This window comes from Thamnophis sirtalis, unplaced genomic scaffold (assembly GCF_051295495.1).
Source record: "Thamnophis sirtalis isolate CommonGarterSnake01/CBP01778 unplaced genomic scaffold, rThaSir2_p1.2 scaffold_9, whole genome shotgun sequence".
Classification (NCBI taxonomy): Eukaryota; Metazoa; Chordata; class Lepidosauria; order Squamata; family Natricidae; genus Thamnophis; species Thamnophis sirtalis.
Genome location: NW_028261389.1, coordinates 68,597,012 through 68,624,782, shown reverse-complemented (window position 1 = coordinate 68,624,782; position 27,771 = coordinate 68,597,012). Strand labels below are relative to the sequence as shown.

Genomic DNA, 27,771 nt, shown 5'->3' with positions numbered 1-27,771 from the left:
TGCTTAAAATGGAACCTTCTGTATTTTGTGGTCTTGATAAACCAGATGAATTGTTTACATCTCCTTAGAAAACTCATGTTTTGCACACAGTTGCCCCATAAGGAGAATTCCTTGTAGAAATAGTCAGTGATCTTGTGGGGACGTTTGCTTAGAGCAATGGTGTTAAACTTGATTTCTTCATGGGCCAGATTAGCACTGTAGTCCTCTGTGGGCCGGCCGGGGTGGGGGAGATAGGAGACGGGACAGATGCCTCCTGCAGCACTTTGCTGGCCAAAATCCCCCCCCCCGCCCTCCCGAAGTGGTATTCAGCAGGTTCTGAGCAGTTCTGGAGAACCGGTAGCAGAAACTTTGAGTAGTTCGGAGTACTGGTAAATACCACCTCTGGCTGGCCATGCCCCCATCTATTCTCTGCCTCCCGAGTCCCAGATGATTGGGAGGGAGTGGAGATTTTACAGTATCCTTCCCCTGCCACGCCCACGGAACCAGTAGTAAAAAAATTTGAATCCCACCACTGTCACCCACCCCCCCTACTCCATTTTCGGCCTGGACAGTCTCTGGCAGCACTTTGCTTCTGCTCGTATAAAAGCCTATGCGGGCTTAATGCCAACTTGATTACAGACACGGACTCAGTTTCCCCTTTTTTATTTCATTTCCCAAACCTCTATTAACATGATCTACGAAGACAAACAATTGAATAGTGTGATTATATAACTGCAGTTAATGATAGTGGAACTTTAACTGGAAAATCTATAGTTAAAAGAACTGCACCCTAGTTTTTCTTATCAGGATTATCAGGATTATCCCTCCAGATGCGGAAATTGAGCAGAAAGGCAAACGATAACCAAGCTAAATATGGATACATCAAACATGCTGCAGCTTTGTTCACGTGATACCAAGACACCGTTGTAGCCGTTGCTGCTCCTGTAGTAAGAAACAGAACGACCAGCGCCTGAAATAGAAAAATGAAGATATATTTACTCTTGAATTAAAAGTAAGAAAGAACAGTGCTACATTTGTTTTGTCACCATCCTCTCCTGGCAGGTTTGCATTGCACTGATCACTGCAGGGTCCCCCAATGGATGGACAGAGCTGGGAGAAAGGGAGCTGAGACAGCAGCCAATTTAAGTAAAGCCCCGTGGGAGGTGATTTGGAGGAATTTGGGCTGGTCCCAGAGAGGCTGCTTGGGGACTTTGGTCCCCTCACTCATTTTCTCTCAATTCAATCCCAGAATGGTTGTGGGAAGAGGCAGTGCTGGCTGTGCTGCTTTGAGCTCCTGGAGACCCACAAAAGATGTATCAGTGAGGCAAGAGGGTGTAAAATTGAAAGCCACCTGGAAAGAACCAAAGAATTGAATAGAGGCTGCCTTTCGCATTGGATGGAAAGTCTCAAGGGGCGTAGAGTCAGCAAATGCAGACAGCTGCTTGTGCCAAAATGATTTCTCACCTGTTTTACAAACAGGTGGCCCTTCACTCCCACTTCCCCCAGAAATGACGTGTACAATCTCACAAGCCTTAGTAAACTTCAGGTGTGTGCATTTCCCTGCTGTGTGTATATGGAAAAGGTGCTTTGGGAAATAATAAGAGAGCCGAGGTGGCGCAGTGGTTAGAGTGCAGCATTCTGGCTACTTCAGCTGACTGTTAGCTGCAGTTCGGCTGTTCAAATCTCACTGGCTCAGGGTTGACTCAGCCTTCCATCCTTCCGAGGTGGGTAAAATGAGGACCCAGATTGTTGGGGGCGATATGCTGACTCTGTAAACCGCTTAGAGAGGGCTGAAAGCCCTATGAAGCGGTATGTAAGTCTAACTGCTATTGCTACATTAAAATTGCCATGCCCTTTAGAACATGCAACAAGGAATAATAGAATTGTGGAAGGGACCTTGGAAGTCTTTTAGTAAAAAACCCTGCTCAAGCAGGAGACCCAATATCATTATAGACAAGTGGTGGTCCAGTCTCCATTGACTTTTGAAGGCAAGGTATTCCGCTGGTTAATTGTTCCCCCTGTCAGGAAATTTCTCTTTAATTCCAGGTTGCTTCTCTCCGTTTTGGGCAAAAATGGGACATGGGGAGCATTGCAGAAAGCTTCTGAGGGCTGGAGAGGGCGAAAACATGACACGCGAAAGATTTGGGAACCCCAAAACAGGCCCGTATTCTGTCTATAAGATGCACCGAAATTTTCACCCACTTTTGGGGGGGGGGGGGGAGAAGTACGTTTTATACTCTGAAAAATATATTTTAAAAGTTGGGTTTTCCATAACCATTCCTTACTAAACAGAACATATTTTGCATTATTAGCAGTATTTGAAAAAATTGAGTTGACGGGCCAGAAGGTAGGTAGGTTTGTTTGTTTGTTTATAAAAGGATACTTGGTTTCCCCAAGCTCTGCAATAAATAGTATTGTGGCACATAAATTGTTTTATGTTGCATTGTCCTGAACCCCTCCCCTCCACAGACACATACACAACTCAAGGCTGTACAGTGTGCATATAGTTACCAGTCCTATTTTGCGTTGTCCAAAGAAGATGGGAGTCCATGACCAGTTTAAGGCTAATTGCCCCACGTACAGTCCCAGTGGAGCAAAGGACTTTTTATTGAAACCTCCCAAGTCCCTCCATACCAGGTAAGATGCATATCTATAAGGATGGAAGATACAAACAGAAAATAAACCACATATACGGATTTTTAAGACCAACTAGCTGTTAACTCAGCATTGCTTAGGTATTTGTTTATCCGAATCCTGTATTAGAAATTCACAAATATCCAGACCAAATGTAATTTATAATGTTTGATTTTCCCCCTTACCAGAGGGAACCCCCTTGTAGACTACTCTGAAGCCATTACCATGGCAGCTCCACTGTGCTGTACAGTAGAAGCCATTTTAAGGCACAACAGGCTGTATCTTAACAGAATACACACACCAAGGGGTGTTGGGGTGTCTTACCTCTACAGTATTTGTTTCCAGAAAGTAAGTCATCTATGTACCAAGTTTGGTTGAAATTGCTCAAGGTGTTCCAGAGTTATGCTGGAACATACACACACACACACAAACAGCCATTTATGCATAGATATAGATAGATAACAAACTTGCAGTTTAAATCTATGTATTTACAATACTGAAATCATTTGGAATATATGTCAAAGAGATATTTTCATTCTTTTTTCTACAACTCATTAGAAAAATGCTGGTATCATATTTCTTCTCCACAATCACAATCTCCAAACTCAATTCTGTTTCTGCATATGCGGTAGTGTTGCAATTTGCGTAATAATAACCAAGTTAATCAAGGACATGGCATTTTCCTGGGGCTCTCTATGGAGTCTGAGCCCTGGAATTTCTTTGATTTTCCAGTGAACCACTAATTAAGCCCCACCATGATTATTTTTTCAAGATTAGCTAAGATCAAAGGCACCCTGAAATCAAACTCAACTGGTCTTTGTAGAAACCTGCCCAGGCAGCCATAGGAAGCTCATTTCCCACAACCTCCCAGTCTAGCTTAGTAGTTTTCCATCCAATATTAAATAAGACTAACCCTTCTTAAGATTTTTGGGATCAGCCTAAATCAGCTAGATGCTGTCAGCTGAGCCAGGATTGGGTAGGGTGAAAAGCGCATTATGATTTCAGCTAAATATAGAAACTGAAAAATAGAGCATTTTGAACTGGGATGTCCCTTAAAATGTGGCCTTGATGCATACATTTAATCCTTTATTAGATGTTGACATGGAATTAATCTAGACATACAGTAAAGGAAGATCGCCTATCTAAAAAAGAATGAAATTAATTATCTTTTAGTGGCACCATTTCAGGGTTTTTTTTCCCCTTCCCCTTCAGATGGTGCTGAAAGATGCATTCTAAGACAGAAGCAGCCACTTTAAGAAATGAAGAAACATTTCCTTCGTTTTAATTTCAAACCCTAAAATTTTCAAGTAGGATTGACAAAAAACCCTTCTTCTTGAAACTCCTAGCATTCAGGGGTTGTTGGTTAATACTTCAATGGGAGATTACTATATTAGGAAATCCCAGGACTTTAGAGTAGACTGCCACAAAACATCCAAGCAACCAACTTGGATATATCCATTAAATTAGCAAGAGTTGAGTTTATCTCAAAGGGGACTTGACTTTTTTTTACACAGTAGGGAAATAATTTGCATGTGAGTTAAAGGAAGGACCTGTGACAGGGCTTACCCCAAAACTAAAGTGAAAAAACACATAGTAACAATCCTTAAAATTTGAAAATTAAAATCGGAATAAAGAGGCAACAGGAAGCAATAATAATGCAAATAACTTAGGTGAAGGTAAAGGCTCCCCTCGCACATATCTGCTAGTCATTCCCAACTCTATGGGGTGGTGCTCATCTCCATTTCACAGCCGAAGAGCCAGCGCTGTCCGAAGACTTCTCCGTGGTCATGTGGCCGGCATGACTAAACACTGAGGGCGCACAGAATGCTGTTACCTTCCCACCAAAGGTGGTTCCTATTTTTCTACTTGCATTTTTACATGCTTCCGAACTGCTAGGTTGGCAGAAGCTGGGACTGAAAAGAAGTTCAAAGTGAGTCCTTCTTGGATGAGGTATCCTGTGACCCAAACAATCTATCAATTGGTTCTCCTGGGCATCTGGGCAAGAAAACATGGGAGGAAAAGTTGCTGACAATGATCTGACTCCAAACTATTCAGGATGCCCCAATTCCCCAATGTGAAAATTTAGTATTGTCGCTTGTAATTACTTGTTTTCTCCTTGAGTGTTAATTTAGCGCTTGGTGAGTCTCCTAGAGTAACTAGGCTGACCTACAAATTTGTTTAATTGAGTAATTAATGGAGGGCAGCAGCTTCAACTGACGTCAGTTAAAAGCTGGCTACTTTTACTCCCGGGGTTGACGCCAGCTAACCGCATGGACATAATTTTTAGAGATTCGCCAGAACAGACAAATTGCTCTGTAATTAACCAAATAAAGAGAATGCTTACCCCATTGATGTATATAAGATTCCCCACACAGGTCCAAACACCCAGTTTGGTGGACGCCAGGGTGGCAGTTTCAAGGATTTATACCACGTCATTGCCCTCTTGACTATTGGGGCTGTGAAAAAACCCGCTATATTAGGCAAGATCGTAAAGCCAATACCTGGGATCCAGGTTGAAAGCACTTCCATTATGCCTCCTGAAATAAAACCACATAGAAACTGAATGAAAATAGATTTTGCAAAATGTACAATTCCAAGAAAAGCTAGGAAAACAGCACATTAAAGGAAGACTTAGAATCATTGCCTGAACCCTGGGCCAGCAGGATCTGTCTAGAGACACACCAATACACAATTTTTGTACTGTTCTGCAACAACTAGCGGAGTAAAATCTGCAGGCTCCGTTTTCCTCTTTTTTATCTTCTCATATTTGTGTGTGTATAAATTTATATATAAGAAATAAAGCTTTCTAATAATCTAATTGCACTTAATTTCTCTACATCTTTAAAATGGCTTTTAAAAGAAATTATTGTATTCTCGTTTATTACACCAATACAGGGGTGGGATCCAAATTTTTTACCGCTTCCGTGGGGGTGGTTTGGTGGGCGTGGCATGACTTGGCGAGCATGGCTTGGTGGGCATGGCAGGGGAAGGATACTGTAAAATCTCCATCCCCTCCCCACTCCAGGGGAAGCGTTACATACTGACAGCCAAGAAATAGGCTCCACCAAGGTCCTTCATTCCAGCGGGAAAATAATCAAAGCCAATCGGCCAAGCCGTCTGATGCCTCCCTATAAAAGGGCTAGCTGTCAGACGGGACAGTGCTGGATTTGTAAATACCGTATTTTTTAGAGTATAAGACGCAGCAGGGTTTTGAAGTGGCAAACTTTAAAAAAAAAAGGTTTTGCACTTTGCAAACCTCCCAAAAAACAGCCAGTTTTTCGTAAAAATTGACCTTTTTTCCTCAAAAAAAGGGCATGAATAGCCCTTAGGAGGCTTGTAGAGTGCTCAGGGGGGAGAGGGGAGAGCGAGCAAAAAATGGCCTGTTTTTGCAAAAACAGGCCCATTTTTTGTCAAAAAGGCATGGATAGCCTTATGGAGGCTTATAGAGTGCTCCTGGGAGCTGGGAGGGCAAAATTGAGCAAAAAATGGCTCGTTTTTCACTCATTTCTGCCCTCCCCAGGCCCCAGGAGCTCTCTGAAAGCCTCCATAAGGCTATGCATGGCCATTTTGGTGAAGGAGGCAAAAAATGCTGCATTCAGTGTATAAGACGCGCTCAGATTTTCAGCCTCTTTTTTGAGGGAAAAAGTTGTGTCTTATACTCCAAAAAATACAGTAGTTGTCTAATAAAGAGCTGTTGTTTGTCTCTGAAGCCTGAGTCCTGTCTCATCCATTCACACAATCTAACAGGAAGTATACTGTAAAATCTCCATTCCCTCCTCATTCCAGGGGAAGGATACTGCAAAATCTCCATTTCCACCCAACCAGCCGGGACTCGGGAGGCAGAGAATAGATGGGGGCAGGGCCAGTCAGATGTATTTACCGGTTCTCCGAACTACTCAAAAATCCTGGTACCAGTTCTCCAGAACTGGTCAGAATCTGCTGAATACCACCTCTGGACCAATAGCTCAAATTTGTAAAATTATACAAATTGCATCTTTGCACTGAGTAGGCCCAACCAAACCAGGCACACGTTCATTTTACTTCATGAGTTGTGTAGAGCAAAGGTCCCGTCCCCAACCTGTGGGCTGTGGCCAACTACCGGGCCGTGGCCTGTTCACAACTGAGCCATGTGAGTGCACACTCGTGTGAGCATAACGGGAACTCATGGTTCCACTCACATGAGAGTGGTGGGCACTTGGGGCCTCACTCGTGTGAGCATAACGGGAACTCATGGTTCCACTCACATGAGAGTAGTGGGCACTTGGGGCCTCACTCGTGTAAGCAATGGGTTCTCATATACATGTGCACCTGCCTTTCCCACAAAACTATCCCCCATCCATGCTCCAGGCTGCCAACCTTGAAAGGTTGGGGAACTCTGGTGTAGAGTAACTTGGCTGGTTTCAAACAAGTAGGGAAACCACCAGGTTCTAGGTTAGACCAGGATGTTGAAAAAACATCCCAGGAGAAGGCAGTGAAGGCAAGACAAAAATGCTATCTTGTTGCCCAAGAACTGACTGTTGTTATAGGCCAAGGTTTATGTCCTAGTTCTTTGCCTTAGCGCAAGAGAATAGCTTCTTGAAAAGGAAGATGATTTAATATGCTAGATGAACCCAGTCATTGACAGGAATAAATGTTCAGGGTTACCTAGAGGTATCTGGAATTGTTGCAGTTGCACCTGGGCAATTTGTGTTCTAGTTGTTAGAAGGAGGTTCTGACAACCAGGGTGTGCCTAACATATTACTTTTATTAAGGTCCCAGCTGCCCTTGAGGAGTTTCATTAAATGCTGGAATGAAGAGCCATGTTTTGCTTTATTAAAGTGGTATATTCCTTACTGATATATATTACTTACATCCCAAGAAATTAAAAGAGGCTTGCTCCTGGGGAGGAAAGCTATGGCAAATCTAGACAGCATATTAGAAAGCAGAGACATCACCCTGCCAACAAAAGTGTGTATACTCAAGGCTTTGGTTTTCCCAGTTGCAATGTATGACTGTGAAGGTTGGAACATAAGAAAGGCTGACCACCAAAGAATGGAGGCCTTTGAACTGTAGTGCTGGAGAAGACTCCTGCGAGTTCCTTGGACTGCAAGGCAATCAAACCGGTCAGTCCTAGAGAAGATCAACCCTGACTGCTCTTTGGAAGGCCAGATTCTGAAGATGAAACTCAAGTACTTTGGCCACCTAATGAGAAGGAAGGACTCACTGGAGAAGAGCCTAATGTTGGGAAAGACTGAGGGCAAAAGAAGAATGGGATGGCAGAGAATGAGGTGGCTGGATGGAGTCACTGAAGCAGTAGGCCTGAGCTTAAATGGACTCCAGAGGATGGTAGAGGACAGGAAGGCCTGGAGGAACATTGTCCATGGGTCGGACATGACTTTGCAACTAACAACAACATCCCTTATTTCTAGGGGGAACTATTACTTTATCCACGTTTCTTAAGAATTAATTAGCTGATAAAGAGAATTAGCTTTCTTTACTGTAATATGAATCTTGTTTATAATATAAAATAGGGAGAGTTTATCTAAATCTTTGTAAGATTCATGTAATCTGTCTAACAAGAACAGAAACTAATTTCCGAATCAGAGGTCTGATTGGAGGGCTATAATAAAGTAAATACTATAAATGATAGTTTCGTCCTCATATTGAATTGTTCTGACTTGCTTCATAATGTAAATTCTGCAGAATGATTATATAGTTTTACAAAGCATTTTTGTGTGTGTAATTGTTCTTTGGGACAGTATTAAACTGTACCTAAATGACATTTAGTGAGTGTATATATATAATTTCCAACTCTAGCAGCAGAAATTCAACCTTCAGGTACCACACTTCTTTCCAGGAATCAACCTACAAAAGGATGATCACCAAGGTTCAGTAAGCCTAGAAAAAAAAGGATTCTACAGATCGTGAAATAGACTTTTGTTTCAGAATCCAAAAAGAAATGGGAGGACCACTGTGTGCCTGCCAGAAATTAGGAAGTGAAGCTTTAAGTATTGAGAAATGAAATGTGATTGGTAAATTGCAAATTTTAGAGAACATGGCTAAAGATATGATGATTGGGAGCAGACCTAGGGATTCAAACTGCTGAACTTTCTGATTGACAAGCTCAGCATCTTAGTTACCCAGCCACCACATCCCTTATCTCCCAGCTACCATCTTCCTTGTCACCTGCACCCCGAATGCCACCCCAGCCCTGTGGAGCCTGCCACTTTTTCTAAGCAAAGAGAGGGAGGAGGATTGAAGGACGGCAGTACAGTGTATGAGTATCTGCAACATTTCCTCCCAAGGCTATTGGAGGTGGGAGAAGAGAAAGAGAAAATTAAGGTTCTACACTTAGGCACAGGTATAGAATAGAGAGCACCTGGCTCAACAATAGTGACTGTGAGACGGATCTGGGAGTCAACCATCACTTAAGTATGAGCTAGCAGTGTGCTGCAGCTGCCAAAAAACTCAGTGCAGTCCTAGACTGCGTCAAAAGAGAGAGATAGTCTCTAGATCACAAGAACCACTCTATAATGCAACTAGTTTAATTAGAACACCATGATACAAGAAGATGCTGAGGCTTTAGAAAAAGTGCAAACAACAAGAGGAATAAAGATGATAAGGTTAAACTGTATAATGAACCATTAAGAAAACTAACCCTTAACTAATTAAGTGAGTATGTCTAGTCTAACCAAGAGAAGGATTAGGGGTAAAATATCTTCAAGTGCTTGAAAGCTATCATAGAGGAAAGGGGTTCAACTTATTCTCCAAAGCACCAGAGGGCAAGACAAGAAGCAAATGGTAAAAACTTGCTAAAGAGAGATTCAATCTGTAAGCAAGGAGACATTTCCTGACTTTTAATCAATGGAATTGATTAATCCATTAATCCTACTTGGATTGATTAGTCAAGCCCTTCTATGTATGTTAAAGTACATAATAAGGCACTCTCTGTTCTACAGTACTGAACACAGTGCAAACGATGGTTGATCTTATTCTCCATTGAACTACGACAAATAATTTCCCCTCTTTTTAGTTTAAAGGATCTGGTCCTGCCTTTTATTTTCCAAAATGTAACAGAGAAATTCCTGTCTATTAATTTGTGGCTCTCAGCAGCAACCCACTAAACAAGGAAAATGACTACTACTCTCATTTCTCATTATAATGTCACCCTCTTTCTGTGAGTAACTTGCTGAAAGCTTTCCTCTTTATATCGCTGGTGATTTTATGCTTTACAAACACTGGTGCAGAGGTAAGAATCGGGATGAGACAACTTGACGTAGATTAACTGTTTGTCAAAATGTCTGCACTATGTGCTTCACAACTCATTTAAGACTGTATTAAATGTAGTCCTAGATTTTTCTACAAACCCCAATACAAATTGATCCAGCCATGGTAATTATCTAATTTTAAAAAGTTTCCTGGTAGCGTGGGAATTCCAACACCACATTTCAGTTACTTTAAGAAGTCTGGTCTTTGGCCACTACCAGAAATTCAACAAGCAAATTTCTACTCCCTATGCCTGGCAGAGGCAGCCTCATGAAAGCCACTGTTTTCTGGAGGGAAGGAGCCAACGTCGCAACGATATATCGTGCGGACTCGACAGTCCGAGTCTTGCTTGTAACGACACTTTATGGATTGAAGTGATTGCAACGTTTCCTGTTTCTCTGCTTGAAGTGAATGGACTAATCTTTTTTCCTCTATTTTTCTTTACTACCTTAATTTCTTTTTTGGCTTAAACTAAAACTTTTTTTATTTTAACAAATTTCTCCTATTTGTTATAAAATTATATTAAAGATACTTAAGGAAAAAGTATAAAAAATAGTTGAATCTGCCATTTGGAAGCCTGAGTCTGAAGGTTTTTTTGAAACAATGTATCCTTTGTTCATTCCTATTTGACTTCACTGACTTTGTAATGGAAGGGTTTGGAACTTGTTTATAAAACCTGATAAAGACTCAAGGGCACGAACAGTGTTTTACAGGTGCTCTTGGAAAATATTTTGGCAAGAGAAGGAAAAGGAAAGAAAAAGACAAGAACCCTTCTACTTTGAAAACCTCAGAAGAACTTGTGCTTAAGATTTAAAATAAATATAGATATATTCTTCAAAAAAAATGACAGGCTAGAGTGGCAGAAATTATCAGATTCCTCTTTTTCTTTTTCTTTACATTTCTTCTTATTTTGAAAAATGGATCAATATTCAGATGAAGAAAACTTAATAATCCAAAACATTCTGGCTGGACTTCAAAACATTTTAGAAAGATTTGAGAGATTTGACAAGAAATGGGACAGACTATGGGGTATCATAGCAAAAGAAGATGGGGTTGGAGCCCAGAAATTAAAGAAGAGAATGAAAATATAGAAAACAAAGACAAGACATTAGATGAACTCATTAATGGAGTAAATGTGAGTGAAAGCGGAAAGAAGGGAAGCTGGAAAAGTGACTTTGACAATTTGGAGCTTTATCCCAAATTCCAAGATGCAGGAGAAAAAAAACAGCAAAAAGGATGGAGTTAAGAAGACAAATCCATCCAGAAATAAGCTTGATCACCAAAGTTAAGCTTATGTTAATAACAATTCAAGGGCAACGAAACTACATGAGAGATCTTCCAAGCTACAAAGTGCGGAGAGAAGTTCTAAACTCTGGAAAGGTGCTGAAAAGAGAATTGACACAACAGCTGGCGAGAGAGAAAGGACCATTTTGCTACTGGAAAGACACTGGTTGATAATGCTAGTTGACGATAAAAAGTTAGCTAATTTTTGATGATTAATAAGTAGGGATTTTAGTATTTGTAGACTGATTTAGATTATCATTGAATGTTTATTCGTTAACATATAATTTACTATGATATTAATAATGAAATGATAACCTTAATTAGGATAAATAACCATAAATTGTAAATTGGGAGCTGGTGAAAAGACTTATAAATCTTACAATTTTTGTTTAGATCTTGTTATGAAGGTATAAATAATTTGGGTCAGAAGAGAGGAGACGTGATATGAATAGCAAACAATTGGTGTTTTTTTTCTTTTAACTATAATAAGAAGGAAATGTTAATGCATACTTTTGGTGATTATTAAGTAGAAATGTTAACATCTCTTAGATTGCCTTAGATTTTAAATGTTTATTTCGTTAACATGTAATTAACTAATCTGGGACCTTGGGAAAAGACCTATAAAACGTATTAATAAATTTCTGTTTAGAAATGGTTATAAAGGTACAGTCTCTTTTGGGCCTGTGGAGAGGAGAGGAGAGATAAATAGTAAATACTTTTTAGTTAACTACAATAATAATAAAGAAATGTTAATGAATAATATTTAATGATGCATACAGGTGTGTTGTACTAGCAAAAGTAAAATGGACAGAAGCGTTAATTTGTGAGTTTGGGGTGGGGGAAAGGAGAGGGAATGTTAGATATCCTTTTAACTGACTTTCTTTTAGAATATGTTATAAAGATGTAAAGTTATGACAGATTCATTGAGATTGTGAAAGTATGCCAGTAGGTGGTTGTGTCTTCAAATATAAATAATCTTAGGGGGGGAAAAAACACGGTTAAGTAACTGTAATCAAATGAAAATTGTGGTACAGTGATAGTAAAATACATAAATTCTAAAATGTACAACTCAGCCTGAATGAAATATATGTAATGATTGTGGAAAAAATGCACGAAATATACCTGTAACCAATTGACATGCTTTCTACAAGATGTAATGAAAGATGATGTTTTTCTGTGTTTTTGTTTAATAAAAACAATAAAAAACTTTTTTTTTTAAAAAAAAAGAAAGTCACTGTTTTCTCTGGATAACCTAGGCCAGGGGTCAGCAAACTGCGGCTCTGGAGCCACATGTGGCTCTTTCCTCCCTCTGCTGCGACTCCATCACCGGTCGGCACCACAATTTTGAGAGGCGTTTCAGGGGGGGGGGAGAAGCACAGTGCGCCAGGAGAAGACTCTATGGCAAAAGGAGGGTTTTCCAGTTGTCTCCACAATTAATAGGGCTTTCGGTTAAGACAGATAGAGGAAAAAGTATGCTGCGCTAGGAGACAAATCTACGGTGGGGGAACTGAACTTCCGGTCAGCTCCAGAATTGAACAGGGGGTTTCCGGTTAGGACCTTTGTGGCTCCCTGTGTTTTCTTTACTGTGGGAAACGGGTCCAAATGGCTCTTTGAGTGTTTAAGTTTGCTGACCCCTGACCTAGGCCACTGACCTCCTAATTGAACAGGGCCTATGGAAATTTTTTAATATTTCCCCAAAACTTCAGTTTTTGAACAATTAAGCCTTAAGAGTATTTTAAATCAACCATATTCAAACATTTTATGTTAACCCATCCAGAGAAAGCGAGAGATTTAGAACTCAGCATAAAACACTTTTTAAAAAAAAGAACAGAACAATCCAGCTCTTTGCTTCTGTTCAGATAGCCAGGGATTAATCATTACAATAATAAAAATGTTTATAACGTTTGCCAGTCAGCCAATCTCCATTTGGAGATCAGTTTGAATATGTATAAAATCTCCTACGTTGCTTTCCTTGTAATTATATAGTATTGTTCACGTGCTGATGGAAATTATATGCCATTATATTTTTTCTTGGTGGTCTCCCATCTAGATACTAATGAACAACATACAGTATTCAGTTTTTAAAAGACTATCTTGGTGATTTCATGGACAAGCTCCTGTAGTTTTCTTGGCAACCATGAAGAAAAGATTTGCCAGTGCCTTCTTTCTGACTTTTTTTTCAACTTCTCAATTTAGTCCTCGGAGAGGTGATCTCCCATCCCAGCACTAGGCAGGTTTCACCTTGCTTAGTGTATTTGAGAACAACTGAGGCTGAGGTTATGGTCTTTTCAGTGCCCAGGCCTTTGGAAAACACTGCAAATTCAGAATCTCAGCACACTTTTCTCTTTTTTCGAACCAAGAGAATGAAATACACCGTCTTTAAGAGGCTTACATGAGGCTCTAGTGGAAAGTGGAAATATTCAGCCTGCAATTTCTGCCACATATTATAATTCCTTATCTTCTAATCCAGTGGTAGTCACCCTGGTCCCTACCGCCCACTAGTGGGCGTTCCAGCTTTCATGGTGGGCGGTAGGGATTTGCTGTAACTCTGCTTTATAAATTTTTATAAAGTAAAGTTACTTCCCTACTTTATAAATCACCATTACTGTGGAACTGGTGGGCAGTTAGAAAATTTTAATACTACCAGAAATACAAAAGTGGGTGGTAGGTATAAAAAGGTTGACTACCCCTGTTCTAATCAATCTGGTTATAGAAGCCTCTATGAGACACATGGTTATGACATATATAATAATCTATTGCTATTTGGCTGTCGAGAGCTTGACAGGTGGCTAGGCAAAACTACCTTTGATGTGTTTCAGTACCTGAAAACCTCCCTAAAAGAAGTGAGGTTTGTCTCCCCCCAAAAGCCACTGGTGGAAGGATCCCTTTTCTTCACCCACATTGCTTTTTGTGTTACCAGCTAAAATGTCTAATCTAGAGTATTTCTCAGCTAACCCCTTTGGGTTGTGAGCCGCCCTGAGTCCCCCCAGGGAAAAGGGCGGCATACAAATAAACTTCAATCAATCAATCAATTGCCTTCTGGGTACATCATACAGATAAGTGTATCTTTTCTGGGCCAGGAGACCCTGCTAGAGGACTTTACAAGGAGTTTTTGCAGAAGACTGTAAGCACTTCCTAAAATACACAGCAAATGTAGCTACACAGCCCATTGGAAGCAATTGAAGGAACAACTCCAGGATGCTTGGGAAGATCTGTGGCAGACTGAAAGCCGACCTCTCCCCACTTCTTTTAGTTGGCCAAACTTTTGAAGTCTTTTTTGATTGAGGGGTTTAAAAAACATGTAGGCAGGCACACCTTTCACTGCAAGAGTCAGAGATTGGAGACCACCAGGAGGAAAATAGCTTACCTTTCATTGCTGCCACCCTCCTCCAAGTCACGGCTGAAGGAGATGAATGCCTCTCCTACCGGCAGTTTGGGAAAATTGGGGTGCGGCTTGGATTGCCCCACATATATACTGGGGGCCGGTTGCTAGAAGCTACACCCTTGCACTGGGGCGGTGCTGCCATTATGACGTTCTTTTTTTTAATCAAATTTAATGAAGTCCAATAGATTCTAAATATTACTGTGTAAGGCTAAGTCACTAAATATTTGCTGTAATTTATAAGTCATAGATGAAGATCAACTGGCACATTCAAGAAGTTAAAACACCCTCCCCATTGTCTAGGCAATACATTATAGGAACCTCTAATTCTTTGTTTACTTTTCTCTTAACACTTGCAAATCAAATTGCTTTGTAACTATAGAAACTTGTATGGTTTTTTTTTTTTTTAAATAAAACAACTCAGAAGGCCATGTGAATGGCTTTAGATCTTCTGCATTGCTATCAGGAAAAAATATAGAGACACGTTTTCAAGGATGATCTGAATTTTGATCAGATTGCCAGGAATTCCCAGAGCTGTAGGCTAGATTAGGAAATTAAACCATATCCTCACAAACAGCTGCACGGTTTGTATAACATGGTTGTATAACATGGTTATACAATTCGTATATATAACACATGGAAGCAAGTTTCACTTGATAAGATTTTTTTTTCTTTAGTTCAATTCCATCAACTTGCATCCTATCGTGGTGACCAAATGGATGAATGGTTTCTATCTTTTCTTGTTCTTTGCCCGTCTGCAGCTCTTTCAAGAACATTCCAGTAAATTATCTGGTTCAACAGACCTCCACTTTCTTCAACTTGCCAATCATTGGTGTTGTTCTAATCTATCAATTGCTTGCTTGTGTGCCCAAAGTATACATTTCTACTTGTTTCAAGAGAGCAGCCAATCTTTCCTTGATTGCACCTCCAAAGGTTGCATTCTTTATTCCTTCCTTTGTCGTGAAAGTCAGCTGAATGGCTTACAGCTGGTCCCTCCATCAGCTCAATGTACCTCACAGGTTATTTGGGGGGGCGGAGAGGAAGCAGGAGGTCAGTACCAGTACTCTGTTCTGACTGAGGCTTCCCGAGAGCGTGAAGCAAACGCCTTGTCCCGACAAAAAACCCATTTTATTAATTTACTGTGAATTCTGATCATTCACATCCAGTCAAGTCTTTCAAGGGGGAATTTATAGTCATAGACCTTATCTGGGTTGGGGAGCTGACAGGTCGTTATCTGCCAAATTTGGCAAGGAGTCTCAGAGAGCCGCAAACCAATTAAGCAAACTAATTGTCTCCTGCAAACTCCACTCCCCTTTTGCTCTTCTTTTATTTCCTTTGGGAGGGGCCATTTATCATCCGCCTATGGCCTTACTCCTAAGTCGACCCCTGTTCTTTAGCTGTTCCCTTCGTCTGGCAACTCTGTGCATGTGCAACTCAGGACAGGCTCCAGCTATTTGTCTGCCTCACTGATGTCTGACTCTGAAGGCAGCTGATAACTGGCATACGGCTCTGGCCCCCTCTCTGCCTCTGACACAGAGCCCTCATCAGAGCCTTCCCCAGACTCAAGGACTGGCCCATGTTCCTCCCCAACCTCCTCACTGTCCGAATCTGCCACCAGCTCTGCTGGCGGGCCACAACATATCCTTGACTTACAACAATCCATTTAGTGATTGTTCAAAGTTACGTCACTGCAAAAAAGTGATTTATAATAACCATTTTTCAGTCTTACAACTATGTAGCATCCCCATGATCACGTGATCAAAATTCAGGCAATGGGTTTACAACGGGTTTATGACTATTGCCGTGTCCCAAAGTCATGTGATATCTCCTTTTACAACAAGCAAAGTCAATGGGGAAGCCAGATTCACTTAACAGCCTTAAGAGGCAAACTTAACAATTGCAGTGATTCACTTCACAACTGTGGCAAGAAAGGTTGTAAAATGGGGACAACACTCACTTAACAAATATCTCACTTCACAACAGAACTTTTGGGCTCACTTGTGGTAGTGAGTCAAGGACTATCTGTGTGTTCACCACCTTGAGTTGAAATATGATAAAATAATAATAGTAGCAGTAACGTAATCTGAAGCCTCCACCAATCCTGCTACCATCACATTGCTCCTCTGCCTCAGTTTACTTCAATAGCTGGTCATGCACATGCCATCTTTTATGTTATCAAGGCCAATGGAAGAAGTTTGAAGCACAAGGCGTGACAGAAGAAGGAACAGAGAATTATTACTCCTGAAAGCCAGAATTCTCCCATCACTCAAACTCCAGCAAATCCAATTTGCCCGGTCTTGAGTTGGCTTTGCCACACGCCAGGATCTGAGAGAAAGAACTTCAAGGGCAAAGCCAAGCAAGGATGCCCTATTCCTGTGAACAAATGCTCAAGCCCTTCAGCACCTCAGAGCAACCTATTCCTCCCACATCTTCCTGGGGAAGTCTATGACAACTTGCTGCAATCAACTTGTTGCCGTCAATCCATCATGGCCAACTCGCCACAACCAACTCACTACAGCAGGGGTCTCCAAGCTTGGCAACTTTATGACTTGTGGACTTCCAATTCCCAGAATTCCTCAGCCAGCTTTGGCTGAGGAATTCTGGGAGTTAAAAGTTGCCAAGGTTGGAGACCCCAGTGCTACAAGGCAACACACTGTGGGACAACTTGCTGCTGGTTAAGAGTTATACTAATATTGAAGAAATATCTCTCCCCACTTACGACTATAACCATGCCGCTTGTATCTTTCAATTTATATTCTTTGTATTGTTTCCTAGTATGATTTGATAGTTTATTAGTAACCTTGACTATCACTAAGTGTTATCTTTTTATTCTTGATGAATGTATTTTATTCTCCTTATGTACACTGAGAGCATCTGCACCAAAGACAAATTCCTTGTGCGGCCAATCATACTTGGCCAATAAAGAATTCTATTCTATTCTATTCCATTCTTAATCCTATTAATTCTATTCCATTCTTAATTCTATTCCTAATTTTATTTCATTCCATTCTTAATCCTATTCCTAATTCTATTCTATTCCATTCTTAATCTATTAATTCTATTCCATTCTTAATCCTATTCCTAATTCTATTTCATTAAATTCTTAATTCTATTCCACTAAATTCTTAATCCTATTCCTAATTCTATTCTATTCTTAATCCTATTAATTCTATTCCATTCTTAATCATATTCCTAATTCTATTTCATTAAATTCTTAATTCTATTCCACTCCATTCTTAATCCTATTCCTAATTCTGTTCTATTCCATTCATTCTATTCCATTCCATTCTTAATCCTATTCCTAATTCTATTCCATTCTTAATCCGATTCCTAATTCTATTTCATTAAATTCTTAATTCTATTCCACTCCATTCTTAATCCTATTCCTAATTCTATTCTATTCCATTCATTCTATTCCATTCCATTATTAATCCTATTCCTAATTCTATTCCATTCTTAATCCTATTCCTAATTCTATTCTATTCCATTCATTCTAGTCCATTCCATTCTTAATCTTATTCCTAATTCTATTCTGTTCTGTTCTATTCTGGAAGAAAGGGTGCCAAAGGAGGGACTAAATAAAATGTAAATGACAGAAAGTAAAATATTTTTTAAAAGTTATTTCAAATAATTAAATTGAATTGCTGAATTGTCCCGCGTGGAGTTGTCCTGTGGCGAATTGGCTGTGCCCCCAAGACCTTCCTAGAGAGGCTTAACCAGGAAGGGGCCGACATTGCGCTTGCGCCCGGAGTGACGTCACGCTTTTTGTGAGCCGCGGAACCTCCGTTCCCGGCAAAGCGGGAAGCTTTTTTCATGATCTTTTTGGGGACGTTTTTTTTAAAACGAGGCCTAGTCCGGGAAGGAATAGTTGCCGTGGCAACCGCCGGGATGCGTTTGCGCGGGCCTAGCATGGCGCTGCGGCTGGCTCCGCGGCGCTGGCTCGGTCGGCAACCGTTCCCCCAGCCTCCCGGAGGCGAAGGGGTGGCCGACGTGCAAGAGCTGCTGCAAAACGCCACCGTCGAGGCGGACGAGCAGCCGCGGAAGACGCAGCGTGCCGCCCCCGAGGAAACCTCCGTGCTGCTCTTCCCCGGCCAGGGCAGCCAGTTCGTGGGAATGGGCCGCGGGTTGCTGCGCTATCCGAACGTGCGGGAGCTTTTCCGCGTGGCCGAAGCCGTGCTCGGCTACGACCTGTGGAGCCTCTGCCGGGACGGGCCCGACGCCCGGCTGCACCGCACCGTCCACAGCCAGCCCGCCGTCTTCGTGTGCTCTTTGGCTGCCGTGGAGAAGCTGCACCATCAGCAGCCCTGGGTGAGGAAGGGCCTCTGGGTGGGGAGACCCCCGAAGGCCAGGAGCGAAAAGAATCCGAAGGTGTTTTTTTGGGGTGGGGACCCCGTTCCTGGAGCTTTTCCAACAGCCCGTTGCTTGTGGGCAGGAGGCTGGACTAGATGACCTCCCAAGGTCCCTTCCAGTTCTAGGACGCTGAGCTGTTTCCCGCGGCAGAAGACATCCAAGCTGTTTGATGGAGGGTTTTTTTAAACGATGTTTTTCGGGATTCAGGGAGTGTTCTCCCAAAATCCACCCCTGCAGCGGTTACCACTTAAAAGTAGGGAACCCAATTTTTTTTTTTCTGTGGAAGGTAACAATTAAGCTTGGGCACGTTAAGATCTCTTAGCACATTATGTTCTTGCCCAAAATCATGATCTCTTATTATCTCTTTGGCATATTATGTTCTTGCCTAAAATCGGGAGCCTCCCTTGCAAGGGTGAGAAACTCCTTAAGGCAATGGTTCCCAACCTTTTTTTTTTTTTTTTTGCCCCACCAAAGCATCTTTAAAATCCTGATGCCTCCCCCGCTCCCCGTGACATATAATTCTTACTTTATTCAAAAAGTGAACTCTACGCATGCAGAGGAAGCCTAAAAAGGCCATTAACTTGGCTTAAACAAGTTCAAATTGCCGCCATTAAAAATCAAATTGCTCTTCCCCCACCCTGTGGGGTGTGGGTCCCACATTGGGAACCACTGGCTTCAGGGTTAATTCTGTTTTAGGGTAAACTGGTAAACTCTGAAGAGGCAGATTAGAATTATTTGGATCCGAGCTGTTTGACGGGGGAATATCGATCAAAATGATTTAAAAAGGCTAAAGTCGATCTCGCCATCCAGGGAGAAACTGTAGTATTTGGAAAATAGCCAGGTAAAGTTGTTGAGAGATCTGAGCAAGCAGTTTCTCTCTGGAAACAGACACATAACATATTACGGAAGGTCAGCCTGAAAAAGTTAACTAAACTTAACTCACGTTGCTGGAGAATATTTATTCTTTAAAAGGTGCTAAAAAAAAAATCAGAATTTTTAAAACTTTTCAAAACTGTATGGCAACCCGATTTCTTAAAATTGCAACATAAAAGCTGAATGACTTACAGTTCTTGCACCGCTTGCTGAGCGACCATTCAGTTTCCCCAGTCCTGAATGAGGGGCACTTCCTTGTAGTTCCTGCCAAAACGCTCCCAGGATCGTGTGATTGTAACCCAGCGGGTGAAAAACAACTTGCAATTACAATGCAGTATCCACAGTCACGTGATTGTGATTGCCCGTTTGTGGGGAAATGTAAATGAGGAAGCTGGCTGGAGATTGATAACAACCGGGCTGTGGGACGCTGCTGTGACTCTGGGAGAGATAGATTATAGATTTATAGATTTTACTTTATTTGTATGCCGCCCTTTTCCCTGAGGGGACTCAGGGCGGCTCACAATTCAAGGGAGGGGAAAAACAGAGAGTCACACTTTACAACTGTGTTGATCAGTGAAAGTTGCAACTCACAATTATAATTGTTAAGTGATGGCTATCTGTATATGATCAACCGATTTACACCTACTTACAGAAGAGTGATGATTATTTGGGTTTATCTCAGTCTATTTATTTTATCTGCTGGTTTGTAATATGTATACATCTGTAATGTGGGGATGGGGGGAACTACTAGGCTCAAACACATATATTACCAGACAGTGCTTAATTGAGACAATATTCAATCTGAGAATCTTTTGAGTTCGGAGTTGAAAATGGAAATTAGAAAACTCTACTAAAGATAGTTACAGAAGATGTTTTATCATTATCATTTTCACCTATCTTGAGACTAATGGGGAGGCAAAGATGCTTCTGGGCACTGGCGTCTTTCATATAAATATTGATTCTTGGAATTGTGTTATGCTAAAGATGTTAACGCATAAAAGAAATACCTGAAAATTCTCTTTGTAAGAGCAAAGCATTCATTCCTTAGTGTTTTAAGATTAGGCAAAAAGTCAGATTGATTGTTTTAAGTTTAGAACTTTATATAAATTGTACAGTTTATTTTTTCTGAATACATAAGGTGCTCTCTGAGCTTGGTACTTTTCTTGCAGATGTTCCCTTATAAACAACATGATGTCATCAGTGCACTTCTAAACATATTTTCAAAAGTGATTTAATTTTTCTTTTTACAGGTTGTAGAGAGCTGTGTTGCGGCTGCTGGATTCAGCATTGGAGAATATGCTGCTCTTGTTTTTGCAGGAGCCATAGATTATGCAGAAGGTATATAAAGCAAGTATCAATATACAGAAATATTTTACTTTCTCTTTTTGTAACATTGGGATACACAATTTTTGTTCAGTTTAGGGCCCAGCCTGAACAACATTTTGGCACTGAAATAAATATTGTGCATTAAAGGAATGCACATGAGGAATAAAAAATAATCATCATAATTCTCCTAAAATACAAAAATGTGTGACTAAAAAAATTCTTGATTAGCAAAAATAAAACGAGGTGGCAGAATGAGGGAGGTGGTAACAATAGTATGAATTATACCCTTATGCAACAGTATGAAGAGAGTACTGGGACTCCCATATATCTTGCCAGGTTACATTCTATTGTACATGTTGCATTCTATAATCTATTGTTTAATATATCTCTGATATATTTGTTGATTCACATATTTCTGTTTGTTTGTTTTACAAATTGATGAAATACAAAATCCTGATTTTACTTTTTCCAAGAATGTCAAAAGGGAAATTTTTATTTACAAAAGTTAAGTAAGAAAAGTTGCTCATGATTTACTTTTGTTGAAATATGAAACTTATTGCAGAGTTTGCTTCAATGAAAAAAGCAGATGTAGTAGTAGTGCCTCTTTGGAACTTTGCATCCATTTGGTACACTTGAAATATGTTATATATGCATTCATTTTCAATACAGTTATGGATTTGCCCAAAAAATTGAATATATATTGTGTTAGTATATTTAAAACATTAATCTTGAAAAGCAATTCTTGTGAAATTTTAAATTTAAAGAATCAAGTGAAATATTTAGTGCAGGGTTCTTCGTAAAAAGTAATTCAGTGGGATATTCTATTTAATTTTGGTCTATGATAATCCATGGTGTAAGCTTTTAAATAGTAAAGCTATTCATCTCCTTTTGCTTCATGTCTTCTCTCACTTGGCTTGATTGTCTCCAAAATTCAGTTGCATTTTGAAGTATAGATACATTTGTTTCACTGTCTGTTTTGCTCGGTCAGAAATTATGCCTGCAAAGCCTCCTTAGGATTCCTGTGTTTATTTGTCAAATTCTAAATAGATGAGTAGAAAATTGTAACTTAAGCAAGCAGACATTATTTCAAATAATGTCATTTCAACTTCCTTTACCATGATTTGGTTTTCTCAAGTTGTCTCCATGTGCATGGGGGTATTTGGGTGACATTTATGTTGGGGCTGCCAGTGCAACAGGCTGAGTATCCTTCCAGAACGACTTCCTCTGGGCTTTGAAGAAAAATGCTTTGGTTGTGCCAGCATTTTTTTTGTAAAATATCCTGGAAATGCTTTGCACAGCTGCAGCAAATGATAACCAAAGTGAAAGTGGGAGGGAGGGAAATATGGTACTGAAAGAACTGAAACAAAACATATTTCCTGTGTTAGGGAGTTGGATTAAAAGATCTTTAAGATTCTTTACATTCCCCACCTACTATGATTTTGGGAAGGGAGACCCTTTACTTATATGGAGTATGGAGCAGCTTGCCTGCAGAAGTTGTGAGTGCTTCATCCCTGGAGATTTTTAAAGAAGAGACTGGACAGTCACTTGTCTGAAATATACGACAGTGGTGACAAACCTTTTTGGTGCCGAGTGCCCAAAGCACATGCACATGCATCCAAAAAGCAATGTAAGTGTCCCCCATGCACATGTCCACGCACATGCATGCATGTCCCCTGCGCATGCACCCCGTCCCCTGCGCATGCACCCCATCCCCTGCTCATTTTTGGCTTCCAGGTTGGTGCAGGAGGCCTTCCAGGCCCAAAATGGGGTGCAGTGTGAACCCCCCCAAAAGGAATGCAAGTTCCCCCATGCATGCACCCCACCTTCCCGCGCTTATGCACAAGTGTCCCCTGCATGTGTCCCACCCCCCATGCGTGCGCAGCAGAGACCTGGAGACCAGTTGGCCAGGGGAAGGCGCGTGCACAGCACATGCACGATGAGGCTTAGTTGGGGCGACGGCTGGTGTGCCCGCAGAGAAGGCTCTGTAATTCCATATCTTCTGCATGAGAATTCTGTGGTAGCCAAATGTGACATGAAAACAATTCCCTGGAGATTTTAAAGTTGGTAATTTCCAGCACTTTTCTTTATAAGAACCAATACATTGTTATCAAGATTTTTCTCCCCCACTATCATATAAAGAGGCAATTTTTAACAATATATTGATGTCAATTTTAAAAACACCCATTTTTAAATACCCTGTTCTATGTGCCAGAAATATACAAGAGAGACTTGTTTTATACTGAGGCTGTAAAAAGCATCACTTTAAATTCACAATATATGACATATATTTTTGGGGAACCATAGCATAACTATGAATACAATATAGAAGAAATACATAAGATTATATCACCTGCTTTTTTGTTCCAATGGCCACAGTGATGGATCCTTGTAGTTGTGACTGTGTGAATATGTTTTAGGTTTTCTACTGCTACAGCCATTTTGCTCTGTAGCAACAATCTTAAACTTTGGTAAGCTGCTCTAGAGATATTTTTTTCTTTTCCGCAGCCCTGTATGCTGTCAAGATACGGGCTGAAGCCATGCAAGAGGCCTCCGAAGTCATACCAAGTGGGATGCTCTCGGTTGTTGGCCGAAGAGATTCCGATTATAAAACTGCTTGTTTGGAAGCTCGTGAATACTGCAAGACGGTGGGCATAGAAGACCCTGTATGTGAAGTTTCAAACTACTTGTTTCCAGACAGCAGGGTCATTGCAGGACACTTACAGGTATTATTAAAAAGCAATTGGAGGTGACGGTGTAAAGATGACTTGGAGAGCAAGTCATCGTTCCCAGCTTGAGATGCTCTTAATTGCATTAATTAATTACTAATTGAAATAATAATAAATACTGCAATGATAATAGTAATATAGTATACCAGTGGTGGGTTGGTCCTACCATCACTACCTGTACGCTGCTTGTTGTTTGTTTGTGCATGTGTCGGACATGTGCTGTGCACGAATGCGCACTCCACTGCCTCTGTGACACCCAGCTGGTTGTTGGAGGTTGCGCAGGAGATGCATGCTGTGTGCGCATGTGCAATTGGCCCGGTTGCTTCAAAAACAGAACTGGAACGCGGGTGAGCCAAACGAGCCACCGTACCGGTATGGTGGCCGCTGCTCCAAAGTACTACTGGTATGGCTGTACCAGGCCGTACTGGCCGGAACCCACCATTGTAATATACGTGTATATATTCAGATAGTCCTCAACTTACAATAGTTTGCTTAGTGATTGTTCGAAGTTACAGCAGCACTGAAAAAAGTGACTTATGACTATTTTTCACACTTATGACCATTGCAGCATCCCCATGGTCACGTGATTTACATTTGGATGCTTGGCCAGTGGTTCATATTTATGATGATTGCGGTGTCCCGGGGTCATGTGATCCCCTTTTGTGACCTTCTGACAAGCAAAGTCAATGGGGGAAGCCAGATTCACTTAACAACCATGTTACCAATTTAAGATTCCCTTAACAAATGTGGCAAGAAAAGTCGTAAAATGGGGCCAAACTCACTCAACAAATTTCTCACTTAGCAACATAAATTTTGGACTCAGTTGCGATCATAAGTTGAGGACTATCTGTATAATACAAATAATTATTACAATAACAATAACTAATTAGTTGCATTAATAAAAGGTCCAATTGCATGCCAAAACAACTGGACACAAAAAAACTTTTTTCCCCTCTTGCCATCACTTAGCTGAGCACCTAATTCCCACAGCCCTGTCTTATGTCTAAGGATATTTACCCATGTAGTAGGGCTGCATTACTGTTGTCCTTTTCATCTTTCGTATTACTTTCTACTATTGGTATCATATTACTTTGTTCTCTGTATGCACATTGAAAGCTTATGCACCAGAGACAATTTCCTTGAGTGTCCAATCAAAATTGGCCAATAAAGAATATTGTATTGGAAATGAGTTGGACTGTAATGCACTGTCCTGCTGGCAGGCTGGAAGGATTTGTTAATTGGGCAGACACTAGTGATGCTGGGATGACTCTCTATTCCTGCTTTCATCATTTTGGCAAAATTAGTTGTCTTTACATTCGAAATATTTCCCCCTCAACATATTTAGCATGTTAATGGTTTAAAAAGAAACATAAAATAATGACAGCAGCTAAACATGACATAGCTCATATTTGCCAGGGTGTTTATAAGAAAGCCGTCTTTATTTTCTGTAAAATCTAATTTTAACTTACGTCGGGAGTATTTATTTTAAAAGGTTGAGTTTTGCCACAGACGTCATACCATGGTGCCTGGTACTTGGAAAGATTGGTGGTCCCTTTTATAAAGATGAAGAAATATGGGCAGTTTTTGGATTATAACCACTCATTCAACAACTGTTCAGTTACTGTAGCACTGTGCAAGAATGTTATGGGTGCTGCAGTGTCCCCATAGTCACATGGTCCTTATTTGAGACTTGGCAACTGGCTCACAATTACAATGTTGCAGTCATGTGATTGTTATTTGTGACCTTCCCTGCCAAGCAAAATCAATGGGGAAGCCTGCAGGAGGTTGCAAGTCGTTCTCCCCTCTTTTTCGTCTGTGGCACTCATGCACCCACCTCTGCACCATCTCCCTGCATCAAGAGCAATAGCATTTAGACTTGTATACCGCTTCACCGTGCTTTAAGCCATTTGCAGGGTCAGCATACTGCCCCCAACAATCTGGGTCCTCATTTTACCCACCTTGGAAGGATGGAAGGCTGACAATTACGATTGTTAGAATTGCCAGCAATAGGAGACGCATCTCAAGACATCAGGCATCACAAATTATCTAAACTACATTTATAAAGGCAGCCCATAACATGATTTTTTGTCACGATGGTGAATGTACATTAAGATTTTTGTATTTCTGGTCTAATTTTTAGTGCTTGTAGTAATATTGACCAGTTACATGCTTCTGAAACATCTTTTTCTCTTGTTTTTCTGGGATCACGTTTCATCAGTGTGCAGCTGTTTATTCAGAATTCTTGAAAAAGTGAAGTATACTAAAGCAGTTCTAGATGAGTGAAATAATTCTTTTTTTTTTTTTTTTTTTTTTAATCTTAGGCTTTGGAATTTCTACAGAAAAATTCAAGGAAATTCTCATTTGCACGTGTAAAAATGCTACCCGTGAGTGGTGCTTTTCATACCCCACTAATGAAATCAGCAATGCAACCTTTAGCCGAAGCTCTTGACTCAATCAGCTTCCAACCACCCCTCATCCCTGTCTATTCAAATGTGGATAGCAAAAAATACAGGCAACCGGAACAGATTCAGCGTTGTTTAGTGGAACAATTGGTTTCGCCAGTAAAATGGGAGCAAATAATGCACACAATCTATGAAAGGAATAAAGGAAAAATGTTTCCTTATACATATGAAGTGGGACCTGGAAAACAGTTAGGTGCAATTCTAAGAGGTTGCAATTTAAAGGCTTCAAAATATTATAGTAATATTGATGTTTCTGAAGATGAAACAAACGAAGAAACGTAGAGATCCTTGCAAGAGATGGAAAGTCATTTGCTGCCTGCTTAACTTCTTTGCACAGGTTTATTTGTCATGCCTGGAGTGAAAGTATTCTCCATGGAATTTCTGAACCTTTCGTCAAATTAACATATTTGGCTGCGAGTGCCTTACATGTATTTGATACGTACCTATTTAGCAGGCCTAATCCCCTTCACCCTAGTTGTCCCGATGACACAAATGAAGGGTAAAAACTACATTTGCAGTCTGCCTGACCTTATGGAGCATTTTCTTCCACCTGAGTAAAATGTAAGTTTATATGACAACCCCGGGATGTAGAGCTAGTCTGGTTGGATTCTTTGCCAATCCAGAACCAGTTCCACAAGATTGTCTGTAGTGTGGCTTCCTGACCTGTATGTTTTATGAGGATAATGAAGTATTCTGGCATTTCTGAGCATATTCCAGAGATTGACACAATAAAAAGACGTTTCTATAATCAATGAAGCACATAATGATTTCTTTGGGGTATTCTATAGCTTACCAGTTTTACATCAGCAGTAATGTTCTTAAGCTCTTTCTAAAGGCAGATTGAATGAAGCTCTCACCATTGCTCATTGGTTGGATATTTTCCCTGCTGTAAGTATGCTTATATTTTTATGATGATTTCAATAACATGGAAACCTATTTGATCAGCTCTACTGGAACAGATTAAATGCTCACGTGTGCCTATCAGGACCATTATCTTTAACGATGTCAGGCAATAAATAATTTAGTCCCGATTACATCACTGATGTACTTTATGTCAGGCTGGGGAAAATGCAGCCAAGAGAAAGCAACTTATAAGTGGAAACGTCTGATTATATCAAAAGGGCAGAACTATCAATGTGTTGTTCTTCACACATTTAAGTAAGCATGTTTGACCAGTGTTTACATATATGGTATGCCAGCCACTGGTACTTTCTGAATGAAGCCCAGTTAAACATGGTTTTATGTGCTGTGTTTGCCTTGTTTTGGAGTCCTAATTGTGAACTATTTGTGGAATTTATATCCAAGTATCATAGAAGCAAGCATTCCTCCTTGAAGTGATGCAGCATTGATCTCTCTGACTATAGCAACAAAAAAAGAAAATAACCATTTCCTGGTTGAAAACACAGCTCAAGGATGAAAATTCCCTTTCTGCAATATTGCCTAGAGCAGTGTTTCTCAACCTTGGTAACTTGAAGATGTCCGGACTTCAACTCCCAGAATTCCCCAGCCA

General features: G+C 40.6%; 2 protein-coding genes across 2 annotated transcripts; one reads left to right on the top strand and one right to left on the bottom strand.

The window, feature by feature from the left end:
* Positions 1–626: 626 nt before the first annotated feature.
* TSPO (translocator protein) lies at positions 627–20,094 on the bottom strand. The gene is made up of 4 exons (XM_087722199.1): positions 19,940–20,094; positions 4,958–5,150; positions 2,491–2,629; positions 627–949 (listed from the first exon to the last, which is right to left on the bottom strand). The coding sequence occupies exons 2-4, from the start codon at positions 5,140–5,142 to the stop codon at positions 770–772; spliced, it is 504 nt and encodes a 167-aa protein (XP_087578325.1). The 5' UTR covers positions 5,143–5,150; positions 19,940–20,094; the 3' UTR covers positions 627–769.
* MCAT (malonyl-CoA-acyl carrier protein transacylase) lies at positions 18,282–27,013 on the top strand. The gene is made up of 4 exons (XM_087722198.1): positions 18,282–18,832; positions 20,998–21,085; positions 23,579–23,796; positions 26,121–27,013. Exons 1-4 carry the CDS (start codon positions 18,338–18,340, stop codon positions 26,541–26,543), a joined length of 1,224 nt encoding a protein of 407 aa, XP_087578324.1. The 5' UTR covers positions 18,282–18,337; the 3' UTR covers positions 26,544–27,013.
* Positions 27,014–27,771: the final 758 nt, after the last annotated feature.